This window comes from Ptychodera flava, chromosome 13 (genome assembly GCF_041260155.1).
Source record: "Ptychodera flava strain L36383 chromosome 13, AS_Pfla_20210202, whole genome shotgun sequence".
Lineage (NCBI taxonomy): Eukaryota > Metazoa > Hemichordata > Enteropneusta > Ptychoderidae > Ptychodera > Ptychodera flava.
Window position 1 is genome coordinate 32830472 of NC_091940.1, and position 26370 is coordinate 32856841.

General features: G+C 38.3%; 1 protein-coding gene across 1 annotated transcript in view; it reads right to left on the reverse strand.

Annotated features, from left to right (window-relative positions):
- Positions 1-4416: 4416 nt before the first annotated feature.
- The window catches only part of LOC139148211 (atrial natriuretic peptide receptor 1-like), a 282135-nt gene continuing 260181 nt past the window's right edge, over positions 4417-26370 (reverse strand). The window contains exons 6-18 of the mRNA XM_070719527.1: positions 16480-16655; positions 16125-16250; positions 15887-15964; positions 14244-14420; positions 13479-13653; positions 13022-13174; positions 12234-12414; positions 11628-11768; positions 11060-11252; positions 9803-9977; positions 9429-9527; positions 8842-8933; positions 4417-4972 (exon numbers count right to left, since the gene is read on the reverse strand). Coding sequence (XP_070575628.1) covers positions 4883-4972; positions 8842-8933; positions 9429-9527; positions 9803-9977; positions 11060-11252; positions 11628-11768; positions 12234-12414; positions 13022-13174; positions 13479-13653; positions 14244-14420; positions 15887-15964; positions 16125-16250; positions 16480-16655 — 1856 coding nt within the window. The 3' untranslated portion in view covers positions 4417-4882. The remainder of the gene's footprint in view (positions 4973-8841; positions 8934-9428; positions 9528-9802; positions 9978-11059; positions 11253-11627; positions 11769-12233; positions 12415-13021; positions 13175-13478; positions 13654-14243; positions 14421-15886; positions 15965-16124; positions 16251-16479; positions 16656-26370) is intronic.

Below are 26370 nucleotides of genomic sequence, written 5' to 3' on the forward strand. Positions count from 1 at the left end.
TTAATTATGCGCATGTCTAATTCTGAGCAAGCCAATAGAGCTGGATGTCCGATTTTTGGTATATAGGGATAACTATAGGGCAGAAATCTAAATATGGCCATCTGAATATTAGACATCTACCATCGAGAACAAAAAAAAATGCTGTAATTTGAATATTTAAGGAGTTTAAGCAATTTCCACTATAAATAAAGAACCCCTGCCTCAAACTCCACAAAAGTTGCTAGACATAATTTGCTGTTGTCATGCCATTGCTTCGTTTAATAACCAGTTAATCAAATGCCTATTGACAGGAGGAAATTCAAGACCATATTTGAATAGTAGTATATATTGTCCTCAAAATTACTCTATCACGGCCCAAGTACTCATTGCCTTCAGCAATACTGCCTTGTTTTTGTTGTTTTTATTATTGTTATTGTTCGGAGATGGTAGTGGCGAGAAAAAAAAGCCGTCAACTGAAGCACAGGTCGTTCATCGACTTTGTCTCAGAATAAATTGATTGACTTAATAAAACTTACAAAAAAAAAACCAAGATCGAGAACCAGGGCTTGAGGACTGCGCCTTTAAGCCGGCTTATCGAAGACTATAGGGGAATTCCCTAATACGCAAGAGCGTTTTTTGAACAAGCCTTCTGTTGATCCATCGTGGATTAACCTAATCCTGTAATAAAGTGGTGTCAATGTCTATTCGTTTATACAGCGACCGACATACATCTATGTCGTGTTGACCTAACAATTCCTCGGTTGTCAAGGTGAACTGTGTGTCCCCCTTTGACCTTGAAGAACCACAGGTTGTCACACTGTTACGGACGCATGGTGTTCAAGGCAGTGTATTCGGAGTCTCTTAAAAAAGGTGGACTGTTGTATTCATGAGCGACCCCTGTCTTTGTCGTCTATTGTTTGCGTAGTGGATTGCCTCACAACAGTATCGCGAAGAGTTGCCCCGCTATACAAAAGTTAATTTGCATGTATTCAGTGCGGTCAATTGTTCCTGATTCTACGTCCACGGCTGGTCATTCACACATTGAGGATAATTGAAACACCAAATAGAATTACAGATAAAAGTCGTACAGATTAGAACTATTTGCACTTTATTATAAGTGCAAATTTCGGCAATTTCCTACCTCTATCGGATCTGCCAAGCCGGGTGTTTATTTTGTATTGTTAGCTGTGATGTGTAAATTGACATTGTATTTTTGCAGGATGGTAGCATTGGCTTCAAACTGACAGGTGGGATTACTGAACCCAGGGAGCTGGGGGATAAAATTCGGAAAATGAATGCCAACCAGGAACACACACAATCAAACTCACCACTGTTTGGAAGTAAGGGACAAGAAATGAAAATGTTTCCCTTGAACAGTTAAACGAATGAGCAGTATAAACGTTTTCTCCCTTAGAAATTAGTGGCAACGTGTATTCGGTTAACTTTGAATCTCAACCCAGTATAACTCTGACATTGTCAGATCCCGGGGATAATCTCGTCATACAGTAGCCTGTCTCCCCGATACAAGTCCGCGGTTGAATCCAAGGTGACTGCACACAACCCTGGCATTCACTGCTTGAGTGATCTCCAAATCTTTTTCTGCTTTGCTTACCACTGAATACACAGCTAAACGTTTTAGTCCCCATGACTACAGCAGCTATTCCGAAAATTCGCGTCTGTCAACATAGGGTGTTCTTACTGCTATTTTTGTGGTAGCAGTTGTGATGCGCAGTTGCGTAACGCGTACCTCTTTACGACACACATTGTTGTGTTCTTCTTTTCAACTCAGGGATGGGGGATTATCCTGACTGGTATACAGAGCAGGTAGTCACAGGTTGGCTTGTGTTGAAGCCATTGTGGTGTCTCTTTTGGGAGTAATCGCGAAATGACCCTGGATGTTAGCTTGAGCGTTTACACCTGACCTCATGACGCTGCGCTGCGGCTGTTGAATGTCTCATTGTCTTGCTGAAAATGACAAGCCTGATCCGAAAGGAAACATATGTTAACTTGTGTTAGTAAAACAACCAGCTATGCATTTCCCTTAAAATAAAAAAAAAGTTTGCTTGCTTAAAACTGATGTGTTATAGAGAAAAAAGTGCAGGGCAGTTTCAGTTGAAATCCCATCATTGCCTCAAGATCGTGACAAACGAAAGAAGTAACCGAAACGAAACGTGCCTCAGATCTTTACACATTTTTAGCGCCTCTCTATTCTGCTGTCTGCATTCCATACAGATTGATATGGTGGTACAGAGGTGTTTTTTAGAATTTAATCATCTCTTTGTGGTAATGATGAACGATGTTGTATTACGCACGACGTCTCCGAAAATATTCCGCTTACCAACAACCGAACCATGGAGAGGTGATTTTACCAGATTTAGCTTCAGCGTAGCTTCTATCAGTGTTAATTTCTTAGTATGCTTGCAAACTGAAACGACCGGTCCTTTTTAAATTAGAGAGAGAGAGAGAGAGAGAGAGAGAGAGAGAGAGAGAGAGAGAGAGAGAGAGAGAGAAAGAGAGAGAGAGAGAGAGAGAGAGAGAGAGAGAGAGAGAGAAAGAGAGAGAGAGAGAGAGAGAGAGAGAGAGAGAGAGAGAGAGAGAGAGAGAGAGCCAATCTCGACTCCTGGCCATTTGCTCGCAATGTTTTTCGAGCCATCCAGATCGGCGAGCGTGACCAACTGATCGTATGTTTACATTGCTAACAACACAACACGGTCTCGGATGAGTGATCCGTTCTCAGTTTTTATTGCGTTGGTGATAACAATAAGCTGTAAGAGGACAAAGACTGGTTTGATAGGTGATGATCACACACTTTATTTTGAAACATTGCAGGGTTAATGAGGGTTTATTGCGCATTGAGGAGCAGGTCTCGCCTTTCAAGTGACACGATCAATTTGAATGAGCCTTGCCTGAAGGCACGAGACTTCTGTGGTACACCTGTCACTGCACGATGATAGAATAGTACATACTGCCCATGATTAGAGACAACGTGTGAGACGGGAAGGTGTACGATGCGTGACAGATGGTCCACAGCTAGCTTCTTGGCGTAGCATATAATATCAGAAACGGACAAAGGCTAAGTTTTTTGACCTTATAATAATGGTTTAGGACATTGTGAATCAAAAGAGGGGTCATTTGCGCCAGGAAGGATAATATGAACATTCATTGTTGAGAAGTTAGCGCTAACAAACAACGTTCAATTGGGCTAATAATGAGCAAATCCTTATAGGAAACCGAGATTAAACTTTTTCGAGAACAATTTCTTAATCCAAATATATCTTTAGGATGTATGTTGTACCAGAAGAGACTATGTTACTCATCAATGTTTTGTGTCAAAGTGTGCTCCATGGGTGATGGATTTTTTTGGTAAATTTGTTGCACTGGAGACTGAGTGTCCGTTGTGTAACTCATACTCTTTTGTCGATGGAAAGATTAGAAGACTGACAAAAATCAGTGTTTTTCGCTCCGATCAGTCAGGGAATTCCATTGAAATACAGGTATGCCACAGCGGTACAGTCCTAAGCTTGCATAGATATCAGGATGGACCAAAACATTATAGGAAAGCATCAGAATGACGGTATGTTATTTTTTCGCCTTTCAAATTGATATTAGATTACCCTAAGCATTATTGCATGTCTTTTATTTCAACATTCCAAAGTATTTTCAGTTTCAGCTCATATAAATTTACTTGAAAAGTTTTATTAAGCTGCAAAAACTAATATCAATATTTGCTCTTCCGATCCTTTCTGCTTTTGAACACGCCTGATAAAACATAACAGTCGATCGATCCCTAACACGTGTCAAGTTACATGGACGAATCTCTTCGATGTATTTAACCACGTGACCAAGATATTTCTTTAAGAAATTTCAAGAGAGGTTATTCAGGATTATATCCTTTGCTTTTCAAATACTCCATGACACTTCTAATCTTCCACAGTGTCACATTGGATTAAATACAGAAAACTTACGATCAGCAGTATTATCTAAACACCGTTCAGAAAAATACTTGGACTTCGACTTGGTTGACGCATTATTAGTGATTACTGAACGCCAATCAGCTGTAATCTTTTGTACTATTTTACGGTTCCCCTTCCAAACTTTACTTAGATCGAGTAAATCTTCTTTAATACAGAAGGATGTGTATTGGGGTATTATTAACCGTAGACTGGAATAATTGTGCAAATATGAACAAGAAATATGATAAATAGGTGACCAAATCAAAAATTGCCGCCTCCAAGCAAACAGACGAAAAAGCGGACCGGATTGACACAGTTGCAGGCTAAACACATTGAAGTCCTTACGGAAGGAACGGACTACTGAAGATTGCTCTTTGGAATGCAACTCGTGCTCATTCAAATTACGAGGGAAAACTAGAAAACCTGACGTTCGTAGAACGAGTACAGGAAGCATCTGCTGAACGAATGCGCAAGCATAACATGTCAGATAACAGAATATAGATAATTTATTCCATTCTGTGTACTTTAGAAAATTCAACAGTGCAAAAATAGGAAATGACAGCTGCTCGGAACCCGTATACTTTTAGGATATCGAAGTTCGAACAAGGCGGACGATACTACAAATTGACATTAAATAAGTCACCACAAGACTCCTCGTCTTAAGCAATCACGTGATATATCCATTTTATAATCACAAAAATGGAGAACGCTGTCTCAGAAAGTTGGAATGATGATGCCCAAAATATGCTCGTGAGAACAGCGCCTGCATCGTCGGTGTTGGTCGTTGACTCACACAGTAACAAGAGGATCGACCGCTCTATCGATATAGACAATTACTCTCATGAACTTGAAAACGTCATCGTGCACAGGTCAACAGTCCAGGTTTATTTGATTCTTGCTTTCGCCTCGAAATCACGGCCATACGGACGCGCAAATTGAAATCTTTTATCTCACGTTTTCACTTCCTCGACGAGAGAGGGCGGGCATTTATCAAAGCCATCCTTGCCGGTCAGCCAGTACGTCACCAGCGAACCTTTACCCTAGAATAAAGTTGACATGATAGAAATATTAGCAAATAAACTTTCAAAGAGCAAAACAAGTGGACATTAAGTACAATATAAGAAATATGAATTTTTACAAATTCTAGTCGACACTGAAATATAGTCGCCAATAATGAAATTTGAAAACACACACAGCGGCAATGTTGAAATCTTGAGATTTCGACATGTGTTTAGGACTACAGAAACATACTGTATGTTTACAAACATTAAAAAAATAGTGGAAAACACAAAAAAGTGACAAACAAGACGTCATTCACATTTCAATGAGTCTGAAACTTTTTTGTGGTCATAAGTTCATTGACCTTAGATTCACTGAACACGATAAAATTTTCATTAAGAAGGGTATCATAAACACGCCCCGCCATAATTTTCTATTTAATTGACAGCCATGTACTATCGATTGCATTATGGGCTGACTAACGGTTGTGACGTTCTATAGGCTCTATGACCATGAAAATCGCAATTAAACGCCACAAAAAGACGCAGCTGATGTCAGACGCTGATTAATATTCCACAGAGATAATAACGAACATAAATATATTAGAATGTCAGTATTCTATTCCCCAGAGTGATGAATTCAATGCAATGAATATCATTACACACTGCGTTGGCGTTGCACTCCCTGAAAACGTTCCATGTTCATCAGATCTGAAAGTATACTTAATTTGCTTAAAACAAACGCGAAGGCCATGATTGCAGTGCTTCACACGGCTAATGACAACATTGTGGTGTCATAAATATTTGTCATAAATATCTAAAATTCCACTGAATGTAACCACTGAAGCAAAGATTCTAATATCACCGACTGACTCCGTCGTTACCATGGAGAGACTAACAATTAATTTTGAATACAAATAAACACGAGTTCTTCCGAACTCATTAACGACTGGGTCAGTCGATATCGAAAGGCAATTTATGTATGAGTCAGTGTACTAAATGAGAAAAAAAGATATCTGCTCTCTCTCTCTCTCCTCTCTCTCTCTCTCTCTCTCTCTCTCTCTCTCTCTCTGATAAAAGCTTGGTGATGTAGATATGCAAGATGACCGAGGTTGGATCACATGAGGGAACGCTCCATAACTTGGACATACCCGAGTAACCCGAGTTGGTTATCAGAGGATTAATCTCTATGTCAACATATGCGAACAGATTATCTTTTAGTGTAAACAAAACATTAGCACTGCCGGAACTACTTTTAGCATGGCCCACGCCGTGACGGCTCTTGTCCGGCACGCATGATTTCCGACAAGCGTTAAAAGTGCCGTCCAGCACTTGCTGTTACTTCGAGGTCATCATTTAGTTCATAAAACTGCATGAAGAGTTTACAGAAACGATGGTACTATAGAATCCCTTTCAAATAAAATGCTGTTTACACAATACTAGCAGTTAATTAACGTACGCTGATTTTGCATACGAAAAGCTATTTTTGTATGAATGTTTATACCTCTATAAAAGAAAGTACGGTAGCGAAAATCAGCATTAACAAAACAGGACTTTTACTAAAACGTACTCTCCAATTTCAGTTCAGACTCATATTGCGGAAAGGTGCATGCAATGCAATGAAAGTCACGAGCAAACTTTTGTGTCAACGGATCCAGTCTTTGAATTATCAATAAACACTCACTTATTTTTCTGGTCAAAAGCCAAAGGCTACTTGTCCATCGCAAGAAGCCTCTCTGTTTGAATCCGAGTGTTCATTTTTAGCCGGATGCCGGCCAAATTGACCTTCTACTTCCGTATTTTGGCCGGCTACTTTTCAGCAATGTTTCGCTCTCTAGCCCCGAAATTCTGGTTTTGATAATAATATTTTGATATTTGTTGTCTTGCAAGCCGGAGATAACATTTCAGAAGTGCCTATGTGGCGATATGTAGTCTAGAAATTTACGCGGTGCACTTGTTGCTATCTAGTATCAGCCTGTAGTACCACAATCTGCGAACGTGTACTGTACTGGGAATCGCTCTCGAGGTCATCCTTGCTTTCCCGACTACAGCCCGAATTATTCCGACGTTCACATCGGGTGCAGCTTACCATTGGACTGACGTTACGCCTACCAATAGCTGGCCATTTCCGAATAAAGCCGACGTTTGTTTCTCTCAAACGCGAAAGAGAAGAAAGTCTCAAACGCGGAAGAGAAAGTCGACGCTTCAGAACTTTTGTTTTCTGCGTAAGAGTAGGGCCTTGTCTGATGGGTAGGTTTTTGATCAAATTTGAAGCGACCAAAAGTTACTGAGTCTCATTTTTCATACTTTTTAAACGCCACGTCAATCCATCCATAGTCGATCATAGATCGACATCGCGTTTTGTGGAGAGGCAGTGGTTAAGCGGAAGGGAAAGTCTACGCGGGAGTCTACGCTTGAAAACTTTGATTTTCTGCGTAAGAGTAGGACTTTGTCTGCTGGTTGCCGGAGGTTTTATATCAAATCTAAATAAACAAACAAAATTACTTGGTCTCATTTTGCGTACTTTTGAAACGCTACGTCGATCACAGTGTCAAATTTCAGGTCGACCACAGTCCCTCTATCCACCGGTCTGGAAACGCCTATTGTAAAAGGTGTCAATCACCTAGACCGCACAGCCAAACCGCGATACGAGGGGCAGTCACGTGATAATGCGTAGCTTGGGTTTGTCCTGCATGCCCACAGTCCCCCCCCCCCCCGATTGTGTGTACGTTTTTCTTGAATTTTCGCTGTTTTTTGGCTCTTTTAAGTGTTCTCTGCGTCTATCTACGACTATATCCTGAAACCGGTGTTTGTTTTTCGTGATCCTTCTCCCATCGTAAATGATGATAGTGTGCGATAATTTCTGGGGTTGATCGCTGCGAGTGTGTTGACGTAGCACAAGCAACGGCTGGAATCACACCGGAAAATTTGTCGTCCCTTTCTCTTGCAATGTTAGTATTCAGCGCCTCCAATTATGTTTTCTGTGTAATATTCTGTGAAATCATGTCTGTTAACTGAGCAGAATAGGAAAGACAACTGCAGAAATGCATGGATAGAGGGACTGTGGGTCGACCGATATTGCATTGTGTGTAAGCTTACTGTGTCACAATCGACTAGTCGACTGCAGGTGTGTTGTACACACACGGTGTCGTACAGGTTGACGTTGGGTGTCGTCAATTTGGAATTTTATCAAACAAGGAACACTGGAATTTAGCTCTCTTTTTCAATTATATTCAACATCACCAAAAATCAATAGTAAGCTCGCGAATTCGTTTTATTGTGAAATTAATACCGCGAATTAAAACACTGAAAATTGTGCCGTCCACCGACCGGCCTCGTCAACTGCTATTTCTCCTTTCTTATAATATGCACAAATGGCCATACTGTTTACAGACGGATCCGGCTAGCAATTCATTGACTTAAATTCGCTCTATAGGAGATGTAATGTCACAGGAGAAAAATATCGCCACGTGGAAAGAACGTTCCATGCTGTTCTGATCACATTTGCATATATGATCAATGCGCGTTACTGAAGTGAAGCGTCCGAAAATAGGAAACGTGAATGAAAATAAACGAAGAACGATATTTTGTTTCACCATATTTCTAAAACTTAGTTTAGAGCCTAAATTAAAGAAGAAACTAGATTACTTGCATTGAAAAGAGGGCAGTTCACTTTTTCCTGTCAACATAGTTCCATGTGCAAGCATATGTGAGTGCCCGTGGTTTTGAGTGAGTCGTTACAGCCCTGACGTTCCTATCATAGCACCAGCTCGATAAGATTATCGCAACAATGGAAAATTAACACCTTTGGGGATTAAAAGTCTTCTGTTTGTCACCCGAGTGGCAGGCAGCAACTCGGGTTTCAGGTACCATCAAAGTTAATGGAGCCTTCCCTAGGTTGGATCACATACCTTCATTTCAACGACTCCACGTTCTCTGTAATGATAGCCTCCAAGGATTTCAAGTCCCTGTATTGTAGAACGACTAACATGTATCCTGAGTGCTAGATTTTACAGGGAAAGCGAAATTTTCGGTGTTAAAATAGGCAGAAATACTAGAACACTAGCGGTATCATTTCAGCTATTAGTCGATAGAGGGCGACAATTCATATTACTTGCATTGGATCATCTTCGCGAGGGCTTGACAACAAGCGTAACTTACAAAATACGATGAAAATTTCTTGTCAATGGAAGTCTAAAAATATTTGTTAATAACGGAAATGTTGGCATCCTTCCAGCCTTCCCGTATGACAACCTTTAAACAACATTTTGCCATTTAGCCTCATTTGACGTAATTGGTCGAGTTCGGCATTCCCGTCCGAAGGAAGAGCGCTCAACATTATCAAAATTAGAATGACACAAAAGCATGATGTTTCAGGTCCGGGTCACTTCCCATAGGAATTTGATGATACTTTGGATAATTTTGAACTGCTCACATAAAACGAAATTCTAAACCCGCCCTCGATATGAGTTGAACGCTGTCGTACCACCTAACTCACCTTCGCCCGTTGACTCGAATCTAGATGCTGTATTGACAGTATCTCCGAATAAACAGTATCTCGGCATTGTTAGTCCCACAACACCAGCTACACACGGACCTGTCAACATTGAGAGATGCATAGAATAGCTGTTACATCTTACATTACACATAATTTTGTTTACAAAAGCTATCAACCTATGGACGAAAGATCCTTTTTGTTTAACTGGCCAGTCCATCAAAATATTTTTTTTCAGAAATGTGGTAACGAAGGATAACATAAACGGTTTATAGACAACGTCCAACCTTGTACTGCCGTTCTTATAACCGGGCTTCCACATGTTGCCGGCATAGAAACGAACGAATATATCTAAACAGTCTGTAGAGGGCGCTCACCCGAATGGACGCCTATCCTGAGCTGTAGCACTCTCTCTGGCATGTGACGTATGGTGAATTTACTGACCGCGCTCAGTAAGTCTAACGACAAAGTGCAGATTTCTCCCGCGTGGAGGTTACCGTTACGTATAGGCAAACCACTGACTACCATGTAAGCATCACCAATTGTCTCGACCTAGAAGAAATTCAGATTTTGAATTTAAGGTTGTAGATGCCTCGAAAGTGAAAGACTTAAACTTTTGCTCGAACTTTCCTCAATGAAACTTTCAACCATTCTTTCTAAATCAAGAAAAAGAATCCGAGGCTACCGTTCAAAGTTTGGAACTAGAGAAACAAATAACTTCAGATTTATCGATATTTGAAATTCAAAATGGCCTCCATCACTGTATTATTAATGTTTGGGGAAAATAAAATTTTCGATTAAAAAAAACTAAGACCCTCTCAATCCGTGGGCTTTAAAATACGCCCCTACAAAGTGGTAAATCAGAAGTGTATTGGAAAAGTTTGAGATTCCGAATATCTGTCCCGAGGCGCATTTTACCTTCAAGATAAAAGTTATTCAACTTGAGTAAATTTGAAATCAAGCATCGAAGTTTAAGAGCAGTGTCGGAATAAATCTCAGTCAGAATGATGCACAGGACATTTCGTTGACTTTTTTTACAATAAACAGATGTTAACGTCGGTGAGCCATTTCGAAATGATATTTTTTCTGAATTTAAGCTAGCTATAGTTACAGCTATAACAAGAGCAAGAACATTGCGTAGTTTGTTGTCGACAGCAATGATGTTTTCGCCTTGCTAAGTGATGTGTGATCGATCATGTAGTATTTATCAATTTCAGAAAGTGGGACAGAGTTGCTCAGATAGCAACATTCTTTGGCGTTTTCATTAAGACTGACCCATTACAAGTCATAAATATTTTGCTTTTTCGTTGTCTTTTACATGCACTACCAAGTGACAAGTCAGGGAGCCTTTTCTAAAAGACAATTTCATGATTATCCCTCAAACCACATTGAACTCGTCTGGGCTCATTATCAAAGCTACAATTTATAACACTTTTTCACAATAGAAAAGTTGTCTTGAACACGGCCGCAGAAATACATATTTATGTATTCTCAGCACATGAAAAAAGGTTCAAGCAATTTGCACCATCTCACGCTACTAGTACCTTGGAAACAGTGGCTCGTGCGACGTGTACGTACAGAGCCGAAAAGAAAAATGTCTGTCCGTGGACGAGCCAGTTTGCTAAATTCGTTACCTTGTATACGTCATAACTGGATATGATGCCGTCAAATAGGACATAGAGGTCATTTAGAAGGCCAACCACCTGCAGGGGTGTACTCTCGGCAGACAATGACGTAAAACCGACGATGTCGGAGAAAAATATCGTGACGTCATCAAAGCTCTCTGGCTCCACTGACTTGCCCGACTTCAAGTGATCTGCTACCGACCTGAAACGGTATTTAAAGCTTATGATCGATTTTTCTTATCGAGAAATGTTATGACAAGACAAAATATTATGTTTAATATCAATTTTACATAGTGTTCTGCTTTATGATGCACAAAACGCATTGTATATATCCCCGGTCAACTCCGGCTACTTCAGCTTGACTCGGCTTTTTGTATGAAGCAGCTTCTCGTATATTTTCTTACGCCCCTGGAGTACGCAGTATAATAAAATTGCAAAATACAACAGCCGAAAAAACATTTCTAAACCAAACCACAACGCAAAACATTCTAAAATGATATTCATTCATTGAAAAGGGTATTGTACTTAAGCAAAATTCTATGAAACAGTATGAGAAACTGAATATTGACACACTTACGGAGGAACCATGCGATGCAACAACTCGTCAGTTTTCTTCTTTTCCTCTGATAATTGCATAGTTCTCTGGGCGACCAAATCTTCAAGGTTATTGGCGTAGGTCTCAAGCATTGAAACCATATTATCCATAATACTGGCTTGCCTTTCGGGGATTACCAAGAAAAAAGGAGAAGAAGGCACGTTAAACCTGTTCTTAGTATCATTCATTAGCTTACAGCACAAGGGAATGATGTTTTCTCGGTAATCGAGTCAAAGGAGGGCGCCAAGCTGTCTCTCCTTAGGGCTGAATTCTCTTTTGCGTCGTAACAGTTCGCTTTTCAGTTCATCGATTTTGAACAACCATTCACAATCGACATTTTGAACCTCTTGTAAATTAGAGAAAGATCTAAAAGAATTAGCAAAGATATCATATTCATTTTGGATAGATAAATTGAGAGAGAGAGAAAAGACAGACAGACAGAGAGAGAGAGAGAGAGAGAGAGAGAGAGAGAGAGAGAGAGAGAGAGAGAGAGAGAGAGAGAGACAGACAGAGACAGACAGACAGACAGACAGACAGACAGACAGGCAGGCAGACAGGCAGAGGAGGGGCAGACAGACAGAGACATACCTGCCATAATTGGCGGATCGGATCATTTTATTAAGCATGGGGGTGTCCGGCCGGAAAACCGCGTTTTCACTCAGGCATCTTTCCATAATGTACAACAGATGAGGAACGCCGGGCGCGGAATCGCGAGACACCCGTGGTCGAAATGGCCTTTTTCGCACTTGTTTGACTTTTTCAATAATTTCTGTAACGAAACGATATAAACGAGTAAACGAGTCACAAAAAGGTATCGAATACACAAGAATTGTTACAGAGATCTTTGTGTGAGTTAACATGCACATTTTTTGACGTTAATAATGGTTCCTATCTCCACCGACGAACACTTTCATTATTGAAGCTTTCAGATCTTTCCGCTTGAGTCTATCATCGGATCATGACTATCTCTTAACCTGTTAGTGTGTTACAAAATTTTATTTTTTGAGAAAAAAAACGTGGCAAAACTACGCCATGCAATTATCCATGTGCCGCGCCAAAAAGGATTGAGAGTTAACAGCTGCGTTCACTTAAATCGGATGGATTATCGTTCCGTAAAGAAGAACACGCAAAAAAACCGCAAACAATATATTTGGCTTCTTTAAGAACTACCATGCATGCAAAACACATTCAGAGGATTTGTTCAGTGAACGAGGACGGAGATCCGCCGGAAACTTGCAACTTGAACAAACCACTCACTGACCATATCGGGTTATTACTTAGAGAGCGGTGCCAGGGCATTGTATGTCAATCAAACAGAATTGCTACTAAAGCCTATCTGAAAAGCTAAAAAACGCGGGAAACTTTATAGAACTTACCTTTTGGTGACATATCCGGGTACATGCAATATGGCTGATCACGCAATGCGATTTCCTGCAGAATGATACCGAGGCTGTAGATGTCCCCCTTTCTGGTTCCCTTCTCCGGTGGATTCGGGTCACGTAGTAATTCTGGTGACCGCCATAACAGTTCTTAAGATCCATCCAATAATGAAAGATGTTTGGAATGGTAACAGAATATGCAACAAATGAAATGTAACACGTTTTGCTCTCTTTGGTTGCTTTTTAAGAGAACTTAGGAAGAATGAAAAATTTATACAATGCCGCCTTTTGCTCTTTTACCAATGTGCAAGCAGAAATTGAACTAAAAACCAACCATAAATTATCACCATGTTTGGACACTTACAGGACAAAATGTACAACTTAAATTTACTTGTTTCAAATATGGTAGCGAGAAATAAAAAATAGATCACCCGGGTAAGCTTTTCGTACTCACTTTTGTAGTGCGCATGCTCACTGTGTTCGTGTGGGTCAACCTCTTGGCCTTCTTTGAATTTCCAAAGACCAAAATCTGCGAGTTTCACCACCCAGCGATTATCAACTAAGCAATCCGACGACTTCAAGTTTCCATGGCAACCTATCTTGCTTTTGTAGTGAATAAAATGTAACCCCTACAGGTGTGCGAAGGAATCAGAGACAAAGAGATGTATGGTGAACAGGAATACACAGTTGTTGAAACAGAAACGATTACAGTGTGCAATCCCTTGCGTATCGGTAAATATAGCTATAATTGGAAGATAATTTGTCAATTTTAAAAAAAATGTAGGAACATTGTTGCATGATAGGACAGCGCTTTGAACATGAAAGACGCTGAAATCTTGTCATCATCATCATCATCATCATCATCATCATCATCATCAACCATCTCGTTGGTGATCAGATACACATCGTACGATCAATCGATGACATTTACAAAAACACATTACAGACAAGTGCAAAGAAAGACAACACAATATACACGTTGCAGTCAGTTAGCTTAAGACGGAAGCATGAGCACGTTGCAGTTATTTGAAGTCAGCCTGTAACTTAATGTTTGTGGATGTCACCATCTACAAGAATTTCTCTACTCTATCTATGCGATTCGTATAAGAGTAAAGGACGAAATAAACCATTCAATTGAATATTATCATAGCCACTAAGCTTACCCTATTTACATCATCGTAAATAGTAAAAGGCGATAACATTTAGGAGGGACACTTACCGCGATGATGTCTGACGCAAAAGACATTCGGAAAACTCTGTCCAGCTTTATGTCCTCATTCTCCAAAATATCCTGCAAGCTTCCCTTAGCGCAGTACTCAGTCACGACACAGATGTTGGGAGGATCGATGCAGACGCCGATGAATTTACATAAATGCTCGCATTGGGACTCCTTCATCTGCTGGAAGACAAAGTCAGCCGTCAGTGAATATGCAATGGATATCTTCCGCGACAGCAAGGATCCTACAAGCCTCCCACTTGAAGGTGGAACGCGCCTCGGGGACAGATGCTCGGATTCTCTAACTTTTACAATTCTTTTCTGATCTACCACTTGTGGGTGTTCATTTTAAAGCTCTTGATACGAAAAAACTTTTCATGGGCTTAGTTTTTCGAAATTCCAAAATTTTGTTTTTTCTTCACTGGGTTAACTCAGGGATGGCGGCCATTTTGAATTTTAAATATCGGTAAATCTTGGGTTATTTGTTTCTGTAGTACCAAAATTTGCACGGTGACCCCCGATTTTTATTCTTGATTTTGAAAGAGAATGGTTGAGAGATTCCTTCAGGAAAGTTTCAGCAAAAGTTTAAGTCTTTCACTTTCGAGGCGCATACTCCCTCAACTGCGATCCAGAAACCCGCGACTGGGCTTTCTTCCATTCTCTTTATCCGTCAAGTTCGGTAATTTTAAAAGCACTTTAAACACGGTTGGAACTAATTTGGGAAAATTGGATAAGAGTAATTATTAGAAAAATTAACGAAATCGACATTTATACAGCCAAAATTTTACAAAATGATATAATAGTGTAAACTTTGAAATATTGTTCTCATCGAAAAAAACTACGAAAACACAACGATTATTTCATACCTCTTTCATCGGATTTATTTTCATGAAAAAAGTCCATTTTTGTGTAAATTTACAAAAGAAATGAGACAAAATGCTTAAAACTTCTCTAATTGACGACTTTTGAGTCAGGGCACTCTTGAAATGCCCCTGACTTTTTCGTTAATTTAAGGCTTAATAAACATTAAATTGAGTAAGGGCACATTTTTAATGACCCTGACTGACTTAACTGTAAATCAATCAAAAAGCGTCATTTTGATCGAGGAAAAGTGACAAACTGAGATTATTGCTTGTGTTTCAGTAATGAAGAAACTGCAGACAAACTCACATATTTTCATTCAAATGTGAATATTGTTCATAAGGTTTGAACAATATTGCATTGGATACTATCAAGCACTGATTCTTACTCAAAACATTTCAACAGCTTCGTAATATTTGAATAAAATTTTAAAGATGGTAAGCAAATATGGTGTAATATTAGACAAATTTCTATAATTCTTGAGAAATTTTGCCAATCCAATATCCCAATTTAGTTCCAATCGTGTTTTTAAAGATATTGCCAAGATGGCGCACACTTGACTTTGCTTGGTCTTGACTGAAGTAGGCAGCGACTTGGAGAGTGAGCTATGGCGATTTTCTCATGCACGAATGGTGTTCCCACACCATGAAATCGCACCAAGAATATCATTTCATCATGGATGGACGAAAGACTTCATACAGACTTGGTAAACTTGATTTCATTAAAACATAGAGAGACGTAATCGCCACTAAAGAATGCAGACAAAAGAGCCAGGTCTAACTCACCAGACGAAGTTCTAATAACTGTTCACGATCCAGGGTAATGGATTTCTTGTTAATCATTTTTAGAGCCACTATTTGACCCTGGAAAGAGAGAGAGAGAGAGAGAGAGAGAGAGAGAGAGAGAGAGAGAGAGAGAGAGAGAGAGAGAGAGAGATTTTAAGATTCAAAATCATCAAGTTTCGAGATGAAATTCTGAGACAACAGGTCATGTCGCCATGAACTTCGGTCACACGTAACGTACCTTGTAAGTCCCTCTGGTTGTGAAGATCTGAATACGTTTGCCACTAAAGGAAGTCGATGACGTTATGGTTGTACCGTAACTGGTCGATGAGGTCTCGGACGCGACCGAAAACATCGATTGTACAGACTGAAAGAACAATAGGGCCTCTAATAAGTAAGTTTCCAACAAAAACCACCAATTGTCGACTGTTTAGACAATTTTCTGGGCTTTCTATTCTTAAGTTTTCTTTCAGGTTTCCCTGTAGTTTTTGTCCTTTAACTTTGATGACATGATGTTGTACTAATAGTGTAACATATGTATCGCCCTCTATCAAAAGCAAAGAATAGTCCATTTTGTTCGTTGGCGGCCGTCTTACCTTTGCTTTTTTGTTGAGATGGATGTCATGGTAATTTATCTTCCAATCGAAGCTCATCAATTCCTTCTCAAATCGTCTTCTTCGTCTGACTTTCAGGATATATGACGTCAGGAAAGGCGAGACGAAGAGTACGCATGCCAACAAAACACCAATAGCGATTCCACTGTACAGAAGCGCTGTGAAGGTAAAACAGAAGAAGAGTGAAGATGGCGGGAAATCGAAAATGACATGGCGGCCAGATCTTTTAATCACGGTCCGTCTCGTGTATTATTTCTGTCATTACATTACTCCTGCCTTCCGTTCACATTTGAAAACATCGATTACGCCCAAATTAAACGAATAATAAAAAGAGCCGACATTAACGTCTTTTAAGGAACCAATATTACATATAAGTCAAGGAGCACGCCGTACTGAGTTGAACTGCATATAGCGCCGACACACAACAACGGTAGTTGTGGCCAACATAAAATGGGAGATGTAGCGTTGGTACATACATACAGCGGTTGGCAAAACTTACTATGACAATTGCTGGAACGTTTGGTTTTATTTTCATTATCTTTGTTCCAATTACATGTTATCATTTAGCTCTCTAAAGTATGTGGAAACGCCAACATAAGCATTGAAACTGCAATATACTGAATATAAGTATGGCCGATTCTTGTCAATCACTAAGTCCAAAATAGTTTAATACGGCACCTGTTGTTGTCTTAAAGCCAGTGAATATCTAATTACTGCAATGTCAAGCTTTTGTCATGGGAATGAAACACATTCTAAATATCGTGTATAATAAACTTATTCCTTTCAGAGTGAAAGAAGAACTGCTGAGAATACTACATTGACGGGTATATGTGACTGATCTCGCCGTATTTTTCTAAAGACTATCTATCGTTCGCGAAAATATGATAAACGATTTCCGAGAAAAAAATCGTTAATTCTCCCAGGCCAAGAGAAGCTTTTCGCTTTAAGCAAACCTTATAACAATGTTGGTTGGCTTTGTTTCCTGTATCTTGAGACGCCAGTGTCGTCTTAGCTGGGACGGATTTTCTTTTTCTTACACCAACAAGCATTCGCAATTCAGCTGAAAAGTTACCGTAACGATATGAACCTCTGAATCAGTCATTTGGTTCCAGAGCTAGACAGTAATTATAATGAATAATCACATGTAATAAATCACAACATAATTGTTACTATTTTTATCGAGTAAATATGCACACGGTATAGCTTCTACAGCCAGGTAATCCTTGCAGACGGCGTCTAGAGAACGGCAGGTCCGATATGGGTGATTTGACAAGAAAATTAATCGCGGTGAAACAAACGTATCCTTGAGAGCGACGAACAGTAAATGATAGGAGGACAACAAGCCGTAAAAATTACGGCCGTAAGAGAGTGACAGCTCCCATGAGCAACTCCAGTTTTATATTCTTCATCGCAGTCGCGCCTGGTCTCCTGGTGGATTTTTCCCACACAGTGAACGCACCATTTTTATTACGATTACGTGTCGATAAACCGTTAGCATGCAGTGTATATCTGTCATGCCGAAACTCCCTGACAGCGAGGTAGCAAAATAAAATCTTTGCGTCCGCTATAAAAGTAAGAACGATAATTAAACTTCTAATTTCTTTTTTAAGTTACCGATTGGCAATAATAACGAAAGCACGAGTCTTATTCATAGAGAATATGTAATGCAATCATTTTGAATAAATATATCTCGACGAATCCTTGGAGACCCTCACCCCATTTCAGCAGTTTCGAAGCGTGTGATTTCTAGTACTGAGATTATCACTTTGAAGGCCAAACTGGATCCGAGGGAGGGCGTCCATCAAAGTATAGTTTGTTGCAGACATCAGTCATGCTGTGAACATTGTTCCGAGACTGAAACTGAAAGTTTTAAATAGTCAAAGACCTTAATAATAGCCTGTTCAAAAGTTACGGAAGTCGTCCCAGTGACCCTTTGAGAAGTATTGAGATGTCGAAGACTCTGGGATATTGGTGACAGAACGTAACGATGAACGGAAAAACACTCGAAAACTATAACATTCAAAAATACGTAAAAATAAATGTTCAATGGAAACTTCCTTTATAGAGTTTCAATGGGAAACGAGGGCACTGACTGACTGTAACCCTCAGAGTAATTGATCTGCATAACGGTCGACTACTTTGCACCGGTGGAAAGTTTGGCGCCAGTTTACCCCCAAACTATACAGGTGGGTTCTAGAAGTATAGCGGCTAGTATGGAAGTAGATTATTGGGATAACCAGGTTTACCTCGAGTAGAAAGATCTTTGCAGCCGGTTTTTATTTTCTCTGTCCACTTCCCATATTTACTCAAACACCAAAGTGATAATCTCAAGTTTTACAGTCGAGGAATATGGTGTATTAGACAATTTTTCTGTTCTGAAGTTATTAACCTCCCTTCCGAAAACTACATCTAGACTGTTTTGGCAGCTTGGCTCACAGCACGTTTTCGCGAACGATAAGCGATTACGGTTTACGAACGACTCTGAGAATGCACACAGTTTATGTTATTGACTTCAATAAATGGTAAATTCGACGAGAAAATCGGCTCGATCGTGTCTCCCTCCTCGTAAAAAGATCGACGATCACTCAAGGTGTACACAAGGTCAGACGGGGCTAACGGCGTTCAGAATTTGATAAGCGGTGTCCATTTGATTTGATGTACATCATGTGTACTTTTGGGCTGGGCACAGACGCTCGGAGTTCTACATGTAAAGAGCATAGTATGGATGGCAAGTTCTCCTGTATCAAGTTTCATTATACAATCAGAACTCCTAGGACCTGTACGAGCACGCATAAAAGTCGGAATCGATCATTCCTGGGCTTTATGGCTCCGCTGGAGTTTGGCCACCAATCTTTACAATCATCTGAAGGAAACTGTAGCAAAAGGAAGGCACGGTTTCACAAAGGGAGATACTCGTGTTGAGACTATAACCGTAAACATGACGACTCTCCCCACATTCTTCTTATTCTCCTGTCGTAAACTTACCTTTGTTTTATCATCGTGTTTCCAAAACGACTTCAAGGAATTAAGATGTATCAACAGAGATTAAAGCGAGACCTTATTCAACTTACCAATTACACTGTAATTAACGGTTCAATTTCAAGCCCCCAGCTAATAAGACCACACCTAGTTTATTTAATCACAGTAAGTAGTAACACAGCTGTTACCGTCAAGGATTTCACATTACAAATCTTTGAACAAAGCGTCCACGAAAATTTGAACCGAACAGAACACGAAAGGACAGTAGTCCGTGGGCTGGAGGGGCCCACCGTGCACCCCCCCCCCCACATCCCTACTTCTTGGGTATTTTTTTGTTCTTTAGGACCTGCTGAACAAGAAAAAAGATGTTAACATTGGATATTTTGGGATGCACTACCTATCTGGGCTGGTTTTTGATTTGCATGTACCGCAAAAATGGCGAAAAATGGGTAGGGTAGGGGTACTATATCCTCCCCTACATTGAGTAACTAGCATGAAATAGCACAAACTATACATTTTTGGAAAGCTGAGATTCTGCTCTTTATGAGGAACACCAACTTTAGCAAAATTAATTTGTGTACATAGAATAGGACGACTTTAAAATGAATTTTTTTGACAATTTTGAAATTTTTTACCAAAATACCATGTAACAATTGTGATTTACTTGTTATTAAGCAAAATTTTGACAGCTTTTTGTGTTTGAATTATTTATTCCCACATATTAAACAAGAAAAAAAGTGTTAACATTAGATATTTAACTATACACTACTTCTCTTGAGTCAATTTTGAATTGCGTGTATCTGTATGGGGTGTGCAAAAGCTAGGGGTAGGGGTACAACATTCTTTCCTTGATGAAGTAAACTGGCTTGAAAAGCCATATACCTTATAGTTTTAGAAAGCTTAGATACTGGTCTTTCTAAAATGCATAAAGTTTTAGTGAAAAAATATGACGTCATAGAATTAGATAACTTTAAATCGATTTTTTCTGGTAATTCAGTATTTTTAACCGGAAGAAAATACGATAACTATTGTTTCCTCCTTATGAAGCAAATCAAACACATTTATGGATGTTATTTACTAATTGCAATGTGCTGAAGAAGAAAACAAATGTCAAAATTGGGTATTTACCATGCATTATTGTCTCTAGTCACTATAATAGCAAGTTTTGCTACATTGGTATATCGTGAATGGGCATTTTATTGTTATGCAATGAACTAATGCACAGCCTTAAAAAGAAGACTCGAAAACGTGCACACATAGTCATATTGCCATTTTCTCCTTCAAGTAAATAGATTATTGACGACTGTCTAATGTTATGATTTAATTTTTAAATATTTTTCTATAAAATAATTTTTTTAAGGCGTATTTGGAAATTGTCTATGCCTCCTTGTCTTACTTATATACAGCAAGCATTACTAACAATCTATTAGGCCGAGGCTAGAGGGGGCGTCTACGTGCACCTCCCCCTCACCCCACAGGATAACAAACCTGTAATTTTCAGAAGCCTTGGGATCCCTAGAATAAGAAATGGGATTTTAACAGACAAAATATAGGGACTCAATAGCTGTTACGGTCATGTTTTGAAGGGTACCACAAAATCACGATTTTGTGACCCACGTGGATTTTTGTCAAACCTGTCTTCTTGTACGTGATCTGCTGAGCTTACTGTTTAACATGACCTAGGTTATGGGTATCATTAGAAAGGTGATTTATTCTTCTTGAAAATGGTATATAGCAATATGCAATATCTTCTATAGTTTTCATGAAATAGGGCCATAATTTACCCCATACCCCAAAGTTTTATGTCACAAATTACTGTCAAAACTAATCTAAATTCCACCAATTATTTACCTATACATAATACAAAAGGCAATACTGTGTATTAACTTTGTGTTATTTGCTACAGGTACATGTTAGAAACTTGGAATAAACTTTTAACAGAAAAAATATTGGGATCCTGTAGCTGTAACAGTCATATTTGAAGGGTACCGAAAAATCACAGTATTACTGACTCGCATTCGTTTTTGTTAAACCTGTCTTCTTGTAAGTCTTCTGCTGAGCTTATTTTGAACATAACGAGGCAATGGGGTACCATTAGAAATTTAATTTACTCTTCTTTAAAATGATATGTTGCAATATGCAATATCTTCTATAGTTTTCATGAAATAAGATCAAAACTTACCCCATACTCCAACGTTTTATGTCGCAAATTACCATCAAAACTAATCTCAAATTCTACCAATTATTTTCCTAGACACATTACAAAAGGCAATTCTTTGTATAAAATATATTTTATTTGGTACAGGGACATGTCAAAAATATGAGTTAGACTTTAAAGAGACAAAATATTGGTATTGAATGACTGTTACTGGCATGTTTTGAAGGGTACCGTGAAGTCAGAGTATTACCGACTCGCATATGTTTTTGTTAAATGTGTCGTCTTGTAAGTTTTCTGCTGAGCTTACTTTTTACCATAGCCTAGATTATGGGCTGCCATTGGAAAGACAATTTATTTGGCTTTAAAATGACATATTGTAATATGCAATATCTTCTATAGTTTTCATGAAATAGGACCAAACCTTACCCCATACCCCAAAGTTTTATGTCACAAATTACTGTCAAAACTAATCTTAAATTCTACCAATTATTTACCTAGACATTATACAAAGGGCAATGCTTTGTATCAAATTTGTTTTATTTGATACAGGTAAATGTGAGTAACTTAAAATAAACTTTTAACAGAAAAATATCCAGATGCTCTAGCTGTAACAGTCATATTTTGAATGGTACTGCAAAATCACAGTACTGCCAACTCGCATACATTTTTGTTAAACCTGTCTTCTTGTAAGTCTTCTACTGAGCTTACTTTTTAACATAATGTAGCAAGTTGGGCATCATTAGAAAGGTAATTTACTCTTCTTTAAAATAATATATTGCAATATGCAATATCTTTTATAGTTTTCATGAAATAGGACCACAACTTACCCCATACCCCAAAGTTTTATATTCCAAATTACGTCAAACTAATCTCAAATTCTGACATATGACCGGGACATAATATAAAGGGCAATGATTTGTATTAAATTTAGTATATTTGCTTTAGGTTCATGTTAGAAACTTGAAACGAACTTTTAACAGAAAAAATATTGTGATGCTGTAGCTGTAACAGTCAAATTTTGAAGGGTACCACAAACTCACAGTATTGCCAACTCGCATACGTTTGGTTAAACCTGTCTTATTATAAGTCATCTGCTGAGCCTATTTTTTAACATAACCCGGCTATTGAGGTATCTTTAGAAAGGTAATTTTTCTTCTTTGATATGACATATTGTAATATATAATATCTTCTTAAGTATTCAGGAAATAAGACCAAAACTTACCCAACACCCCTAAGTTTATATTGCAAATTACTATCACTACTAATCTCAAATTCTACCAAACTTTTACCTAGACATACTACAAAAGGCAATGATTTGTATGAAATCTGTTTTATTTGCTACAGAGACATGTTACAAATATTAGATAGACTTTTAACAGACAAAATATTGGAATGAATGGTTGTTGCTGTCATGTTTTGAAGGGTACTGTAAAGTCTCAGTCTTGCCCACTCGTATGTGTTTTTGTTAAATGTGTCATCTTGTAAGTCATCTGCTGAGCTTACTTTTTACTCTAACTTATCTTATAGGCTATCATTGGAAGAAAATTTATTTTGCCTTAAAGTGACATATTGTAATATGAAATATCTTTAATAGTTTTCATGAAATAGGACCAGAACTTACCCCATATCCCAAATTCGCAAACTGCAAAGTTTTCGAACAGATGTCGTAATAAACTAAGGGCTGGGGTAAGTTTTTTTGCCATTTCATTACAACTTCAGATGATAATGCACTTTATCATATGCTAAAATAAAGAGTGATAAAAGCTTTGTAATGATACCCTATAATCTGCGTTACGGATAAAATAAAGGTTGGCAGATAAATTTCATGGAAACTTGTTTAATAAAATTTCACGGGTTTCAGCAATATATATCCTGCTATCCTTCAAACTATGATGCTAACAGCTATTAAATCACAATAATTATCCTGTTAATGGTATCTTTCATAGTTGGAAATGTCTCTGTAACAAATAAAATAGGTTTCATACAAAGTTTGTCTTTTTTATAGAATTTATCGAAATTAAATACTTTTTTTGACAGTAATATACAACATAAAACTTTGGGGTATGGGGTAAGGTTTGGTCCTATTTCATGAAAACTATAGAAGATATTGCATATTACAATATGTCATTTTAAAGCCAAATAAATTGTCTTTCCAATGGCAGCCCATAATCTAGGCTATGGTAAAAAGTAAGCTCAGCAGAAAACTTACAAGACGACACATTTAACAAAAACATATGCGAGTCGGTAATACTCTGACTTCACGGTACCCTTCAAAACATGCAAGTAACAGTCATTCAATACCAATATTTTGTCTCTTTAAAGTCTAACTCATATTTTTGACATGTCCCTGTACCAAATAAAATATATTTTATACAAAGAATTGCCTTTTGTAATGTGTCTAGGAAAATAATTGTTAGAATTTGAGATTAGTTTTGATGGTAATTTGCGACATAAAACGTTGGAGTATGGGGTAAGTTTTGATCTTATTTCATGAAAACTATAGAAGATATTGCATATTGCAACATATCATTTTAAAGAAGAGTAAATTAAATTTCTAATGGTACCCCATCGGCCTCGTTATGTTCAAAATAAGCTCAGCAGAAGACTTACAAGAAGACAGGTTTAACAAAAACGAATGCGAGTCAGTAATACTGTGATTTTTCGGTACCCTTCAAAATATGACTGTTACAGCTACAGGATCCCAATATTTTTTCTGTTAAAAGTTTATTCCAAGTTTCTAACATGTACCTGTAGCAAATAACACAAAGTTAATACACAGTATTGCCTTTTGTATTATGTATAGGTAAATAATTGGTGGAATTTAGATTAGTTTTGACAGTAATTTGTGACATAAAACTTTGGGGTATGGGGTAAATTATGGCCCTATTTCATGAAAACTATAGAAGATATTGCATATTGCTATATACCATTTTCAAGAAGAATAAATCACCTTTCTAATGATACCCCATAACCTAGGTCATGTTAAACAGTAAGCTCAGCAGATCACGTACAAGAAGACAGGTTTGACAAAAATCCACGTGGGTCACAAAATCGTGATTTTGTGGTACCCTTCAAAACATGACCGTAACAGCTATTGAGTCCCTATATTTTGTCTGTTAAAATCCCATTTCTTATTCTAGGGATCCCAAGGCTTCTGAAAATTACAGGTTTGTTATCCTGTGGGGTGAGGGGGGGGGGAGGTGCACGTAGACCCCCCTCTAGCCTCGGCCTAATAGATTGTTAGTAATGCTTGCTGTATATAAAGTAAGACAAGGAGGCATAGACAATTTTCCAAATACGCCTTAAACAAAATTATTTTATAGAAAAATATTTAAAAATTAAATCATAACATTAGACAGTCGTCAATAATCTATTTACTTGAAGGAGAAAATGGCAATATGACTATGTGTGCACGTTTTCGAGTCTTCTTTTTAAGGCTGTGCATTAGTTCATTGCATAACAATAAAATGCCCATTCACGATATACCAATGTAGCAAAACTTGCTATTTTAGTGACTAGAGACAATAATGCATGGTAAATACCCAATTTTGACATTTGTTTTCTTCTTCAGCACATTGCAATTAGTAAATAACATCATAAATGTGTTTGATTTGCTTCATAAGGAGGAAACAATATCGTATTTTCTTCCGGTTAAAATACTGAATTACCAGAAAAAATCGATTTAAAGTTATCCAATTCTATGACGTCATATTTTTTCACTAAAACTTTATGCATTTTAGAAAGACCAGTATCTAAGCTTTCTAAAACTATAAGGTATATGGCTATTTCAAGCCAGTTTACTTCATCAAGGAAAGAATGTTGTACCCCTACCCCTAGCTTTTGCACACCCCATACAGATACACGCAATTCAAAATTGACTCAAGAGAAGTAGTGTATAGTTAAATATCTAATGTTAACACTTTTTTCTTGTTTAATATGTGGGAATAAATAATTCAAACACAAAAAGCTGTCAAAATTTTGCTTAATAACAAGTAAATCACAATTGTTACATGGTATTTTGGGTAAAAAATTTCAAAATTGTCAAAAAAATTCATTTTAAAGTCGTCCTATTCTATGTACACACATTAATTTTGCTAAAGTTGGTGTTCCTCATAAAAAGTAGAATCTCAGCTTTCCAAAATGTATAGTTTGTGCTATTTCATGCTAGTTTACTCAATGTAGGGGAGGATATAGTACCCCTTACCCCTACCCATTTTTCGCCATTTTTTGCGGTACATGCAAATCAAAAACCAGCCCAGATAGGTAGTGCATCCCAAAATATCCAATGTTAACATCTTTTTTCTTGTTCAGCAGGTCCTAAAGAACAAAAAAATACCCAAGAAGTAGGGATGTGGGGGGGGGGGTGCACGGTGGGCCCCTCCAGCCCACGAAGGACAGTACATTGAAAGAGAAAATATGCTGTGTTCTGTTGATACATGGCAATGCAAGAATAAAGTAAAACACTGAATATCTGAGGCTGGAATGTTTCAAGAACCAACTAATGGCACCATGATCGCGATGTATACGTGTAAATCCGAAACCCAGTGCAACCGAACAACTAACCATCTAACCAACTAACCAGCTAACCAACCAAGAGCGGAAACTTACTTGCTCTGCAGAGCGTTGGAGTTGGTTGCCGTGTTAAATTACATATCACGATGCACCAGGAAGGACGCACAAGAAAGTTTTCACAAGACATTGAGTTTTCGACGTTCTACCTTAGGGAGTTCGCCGAC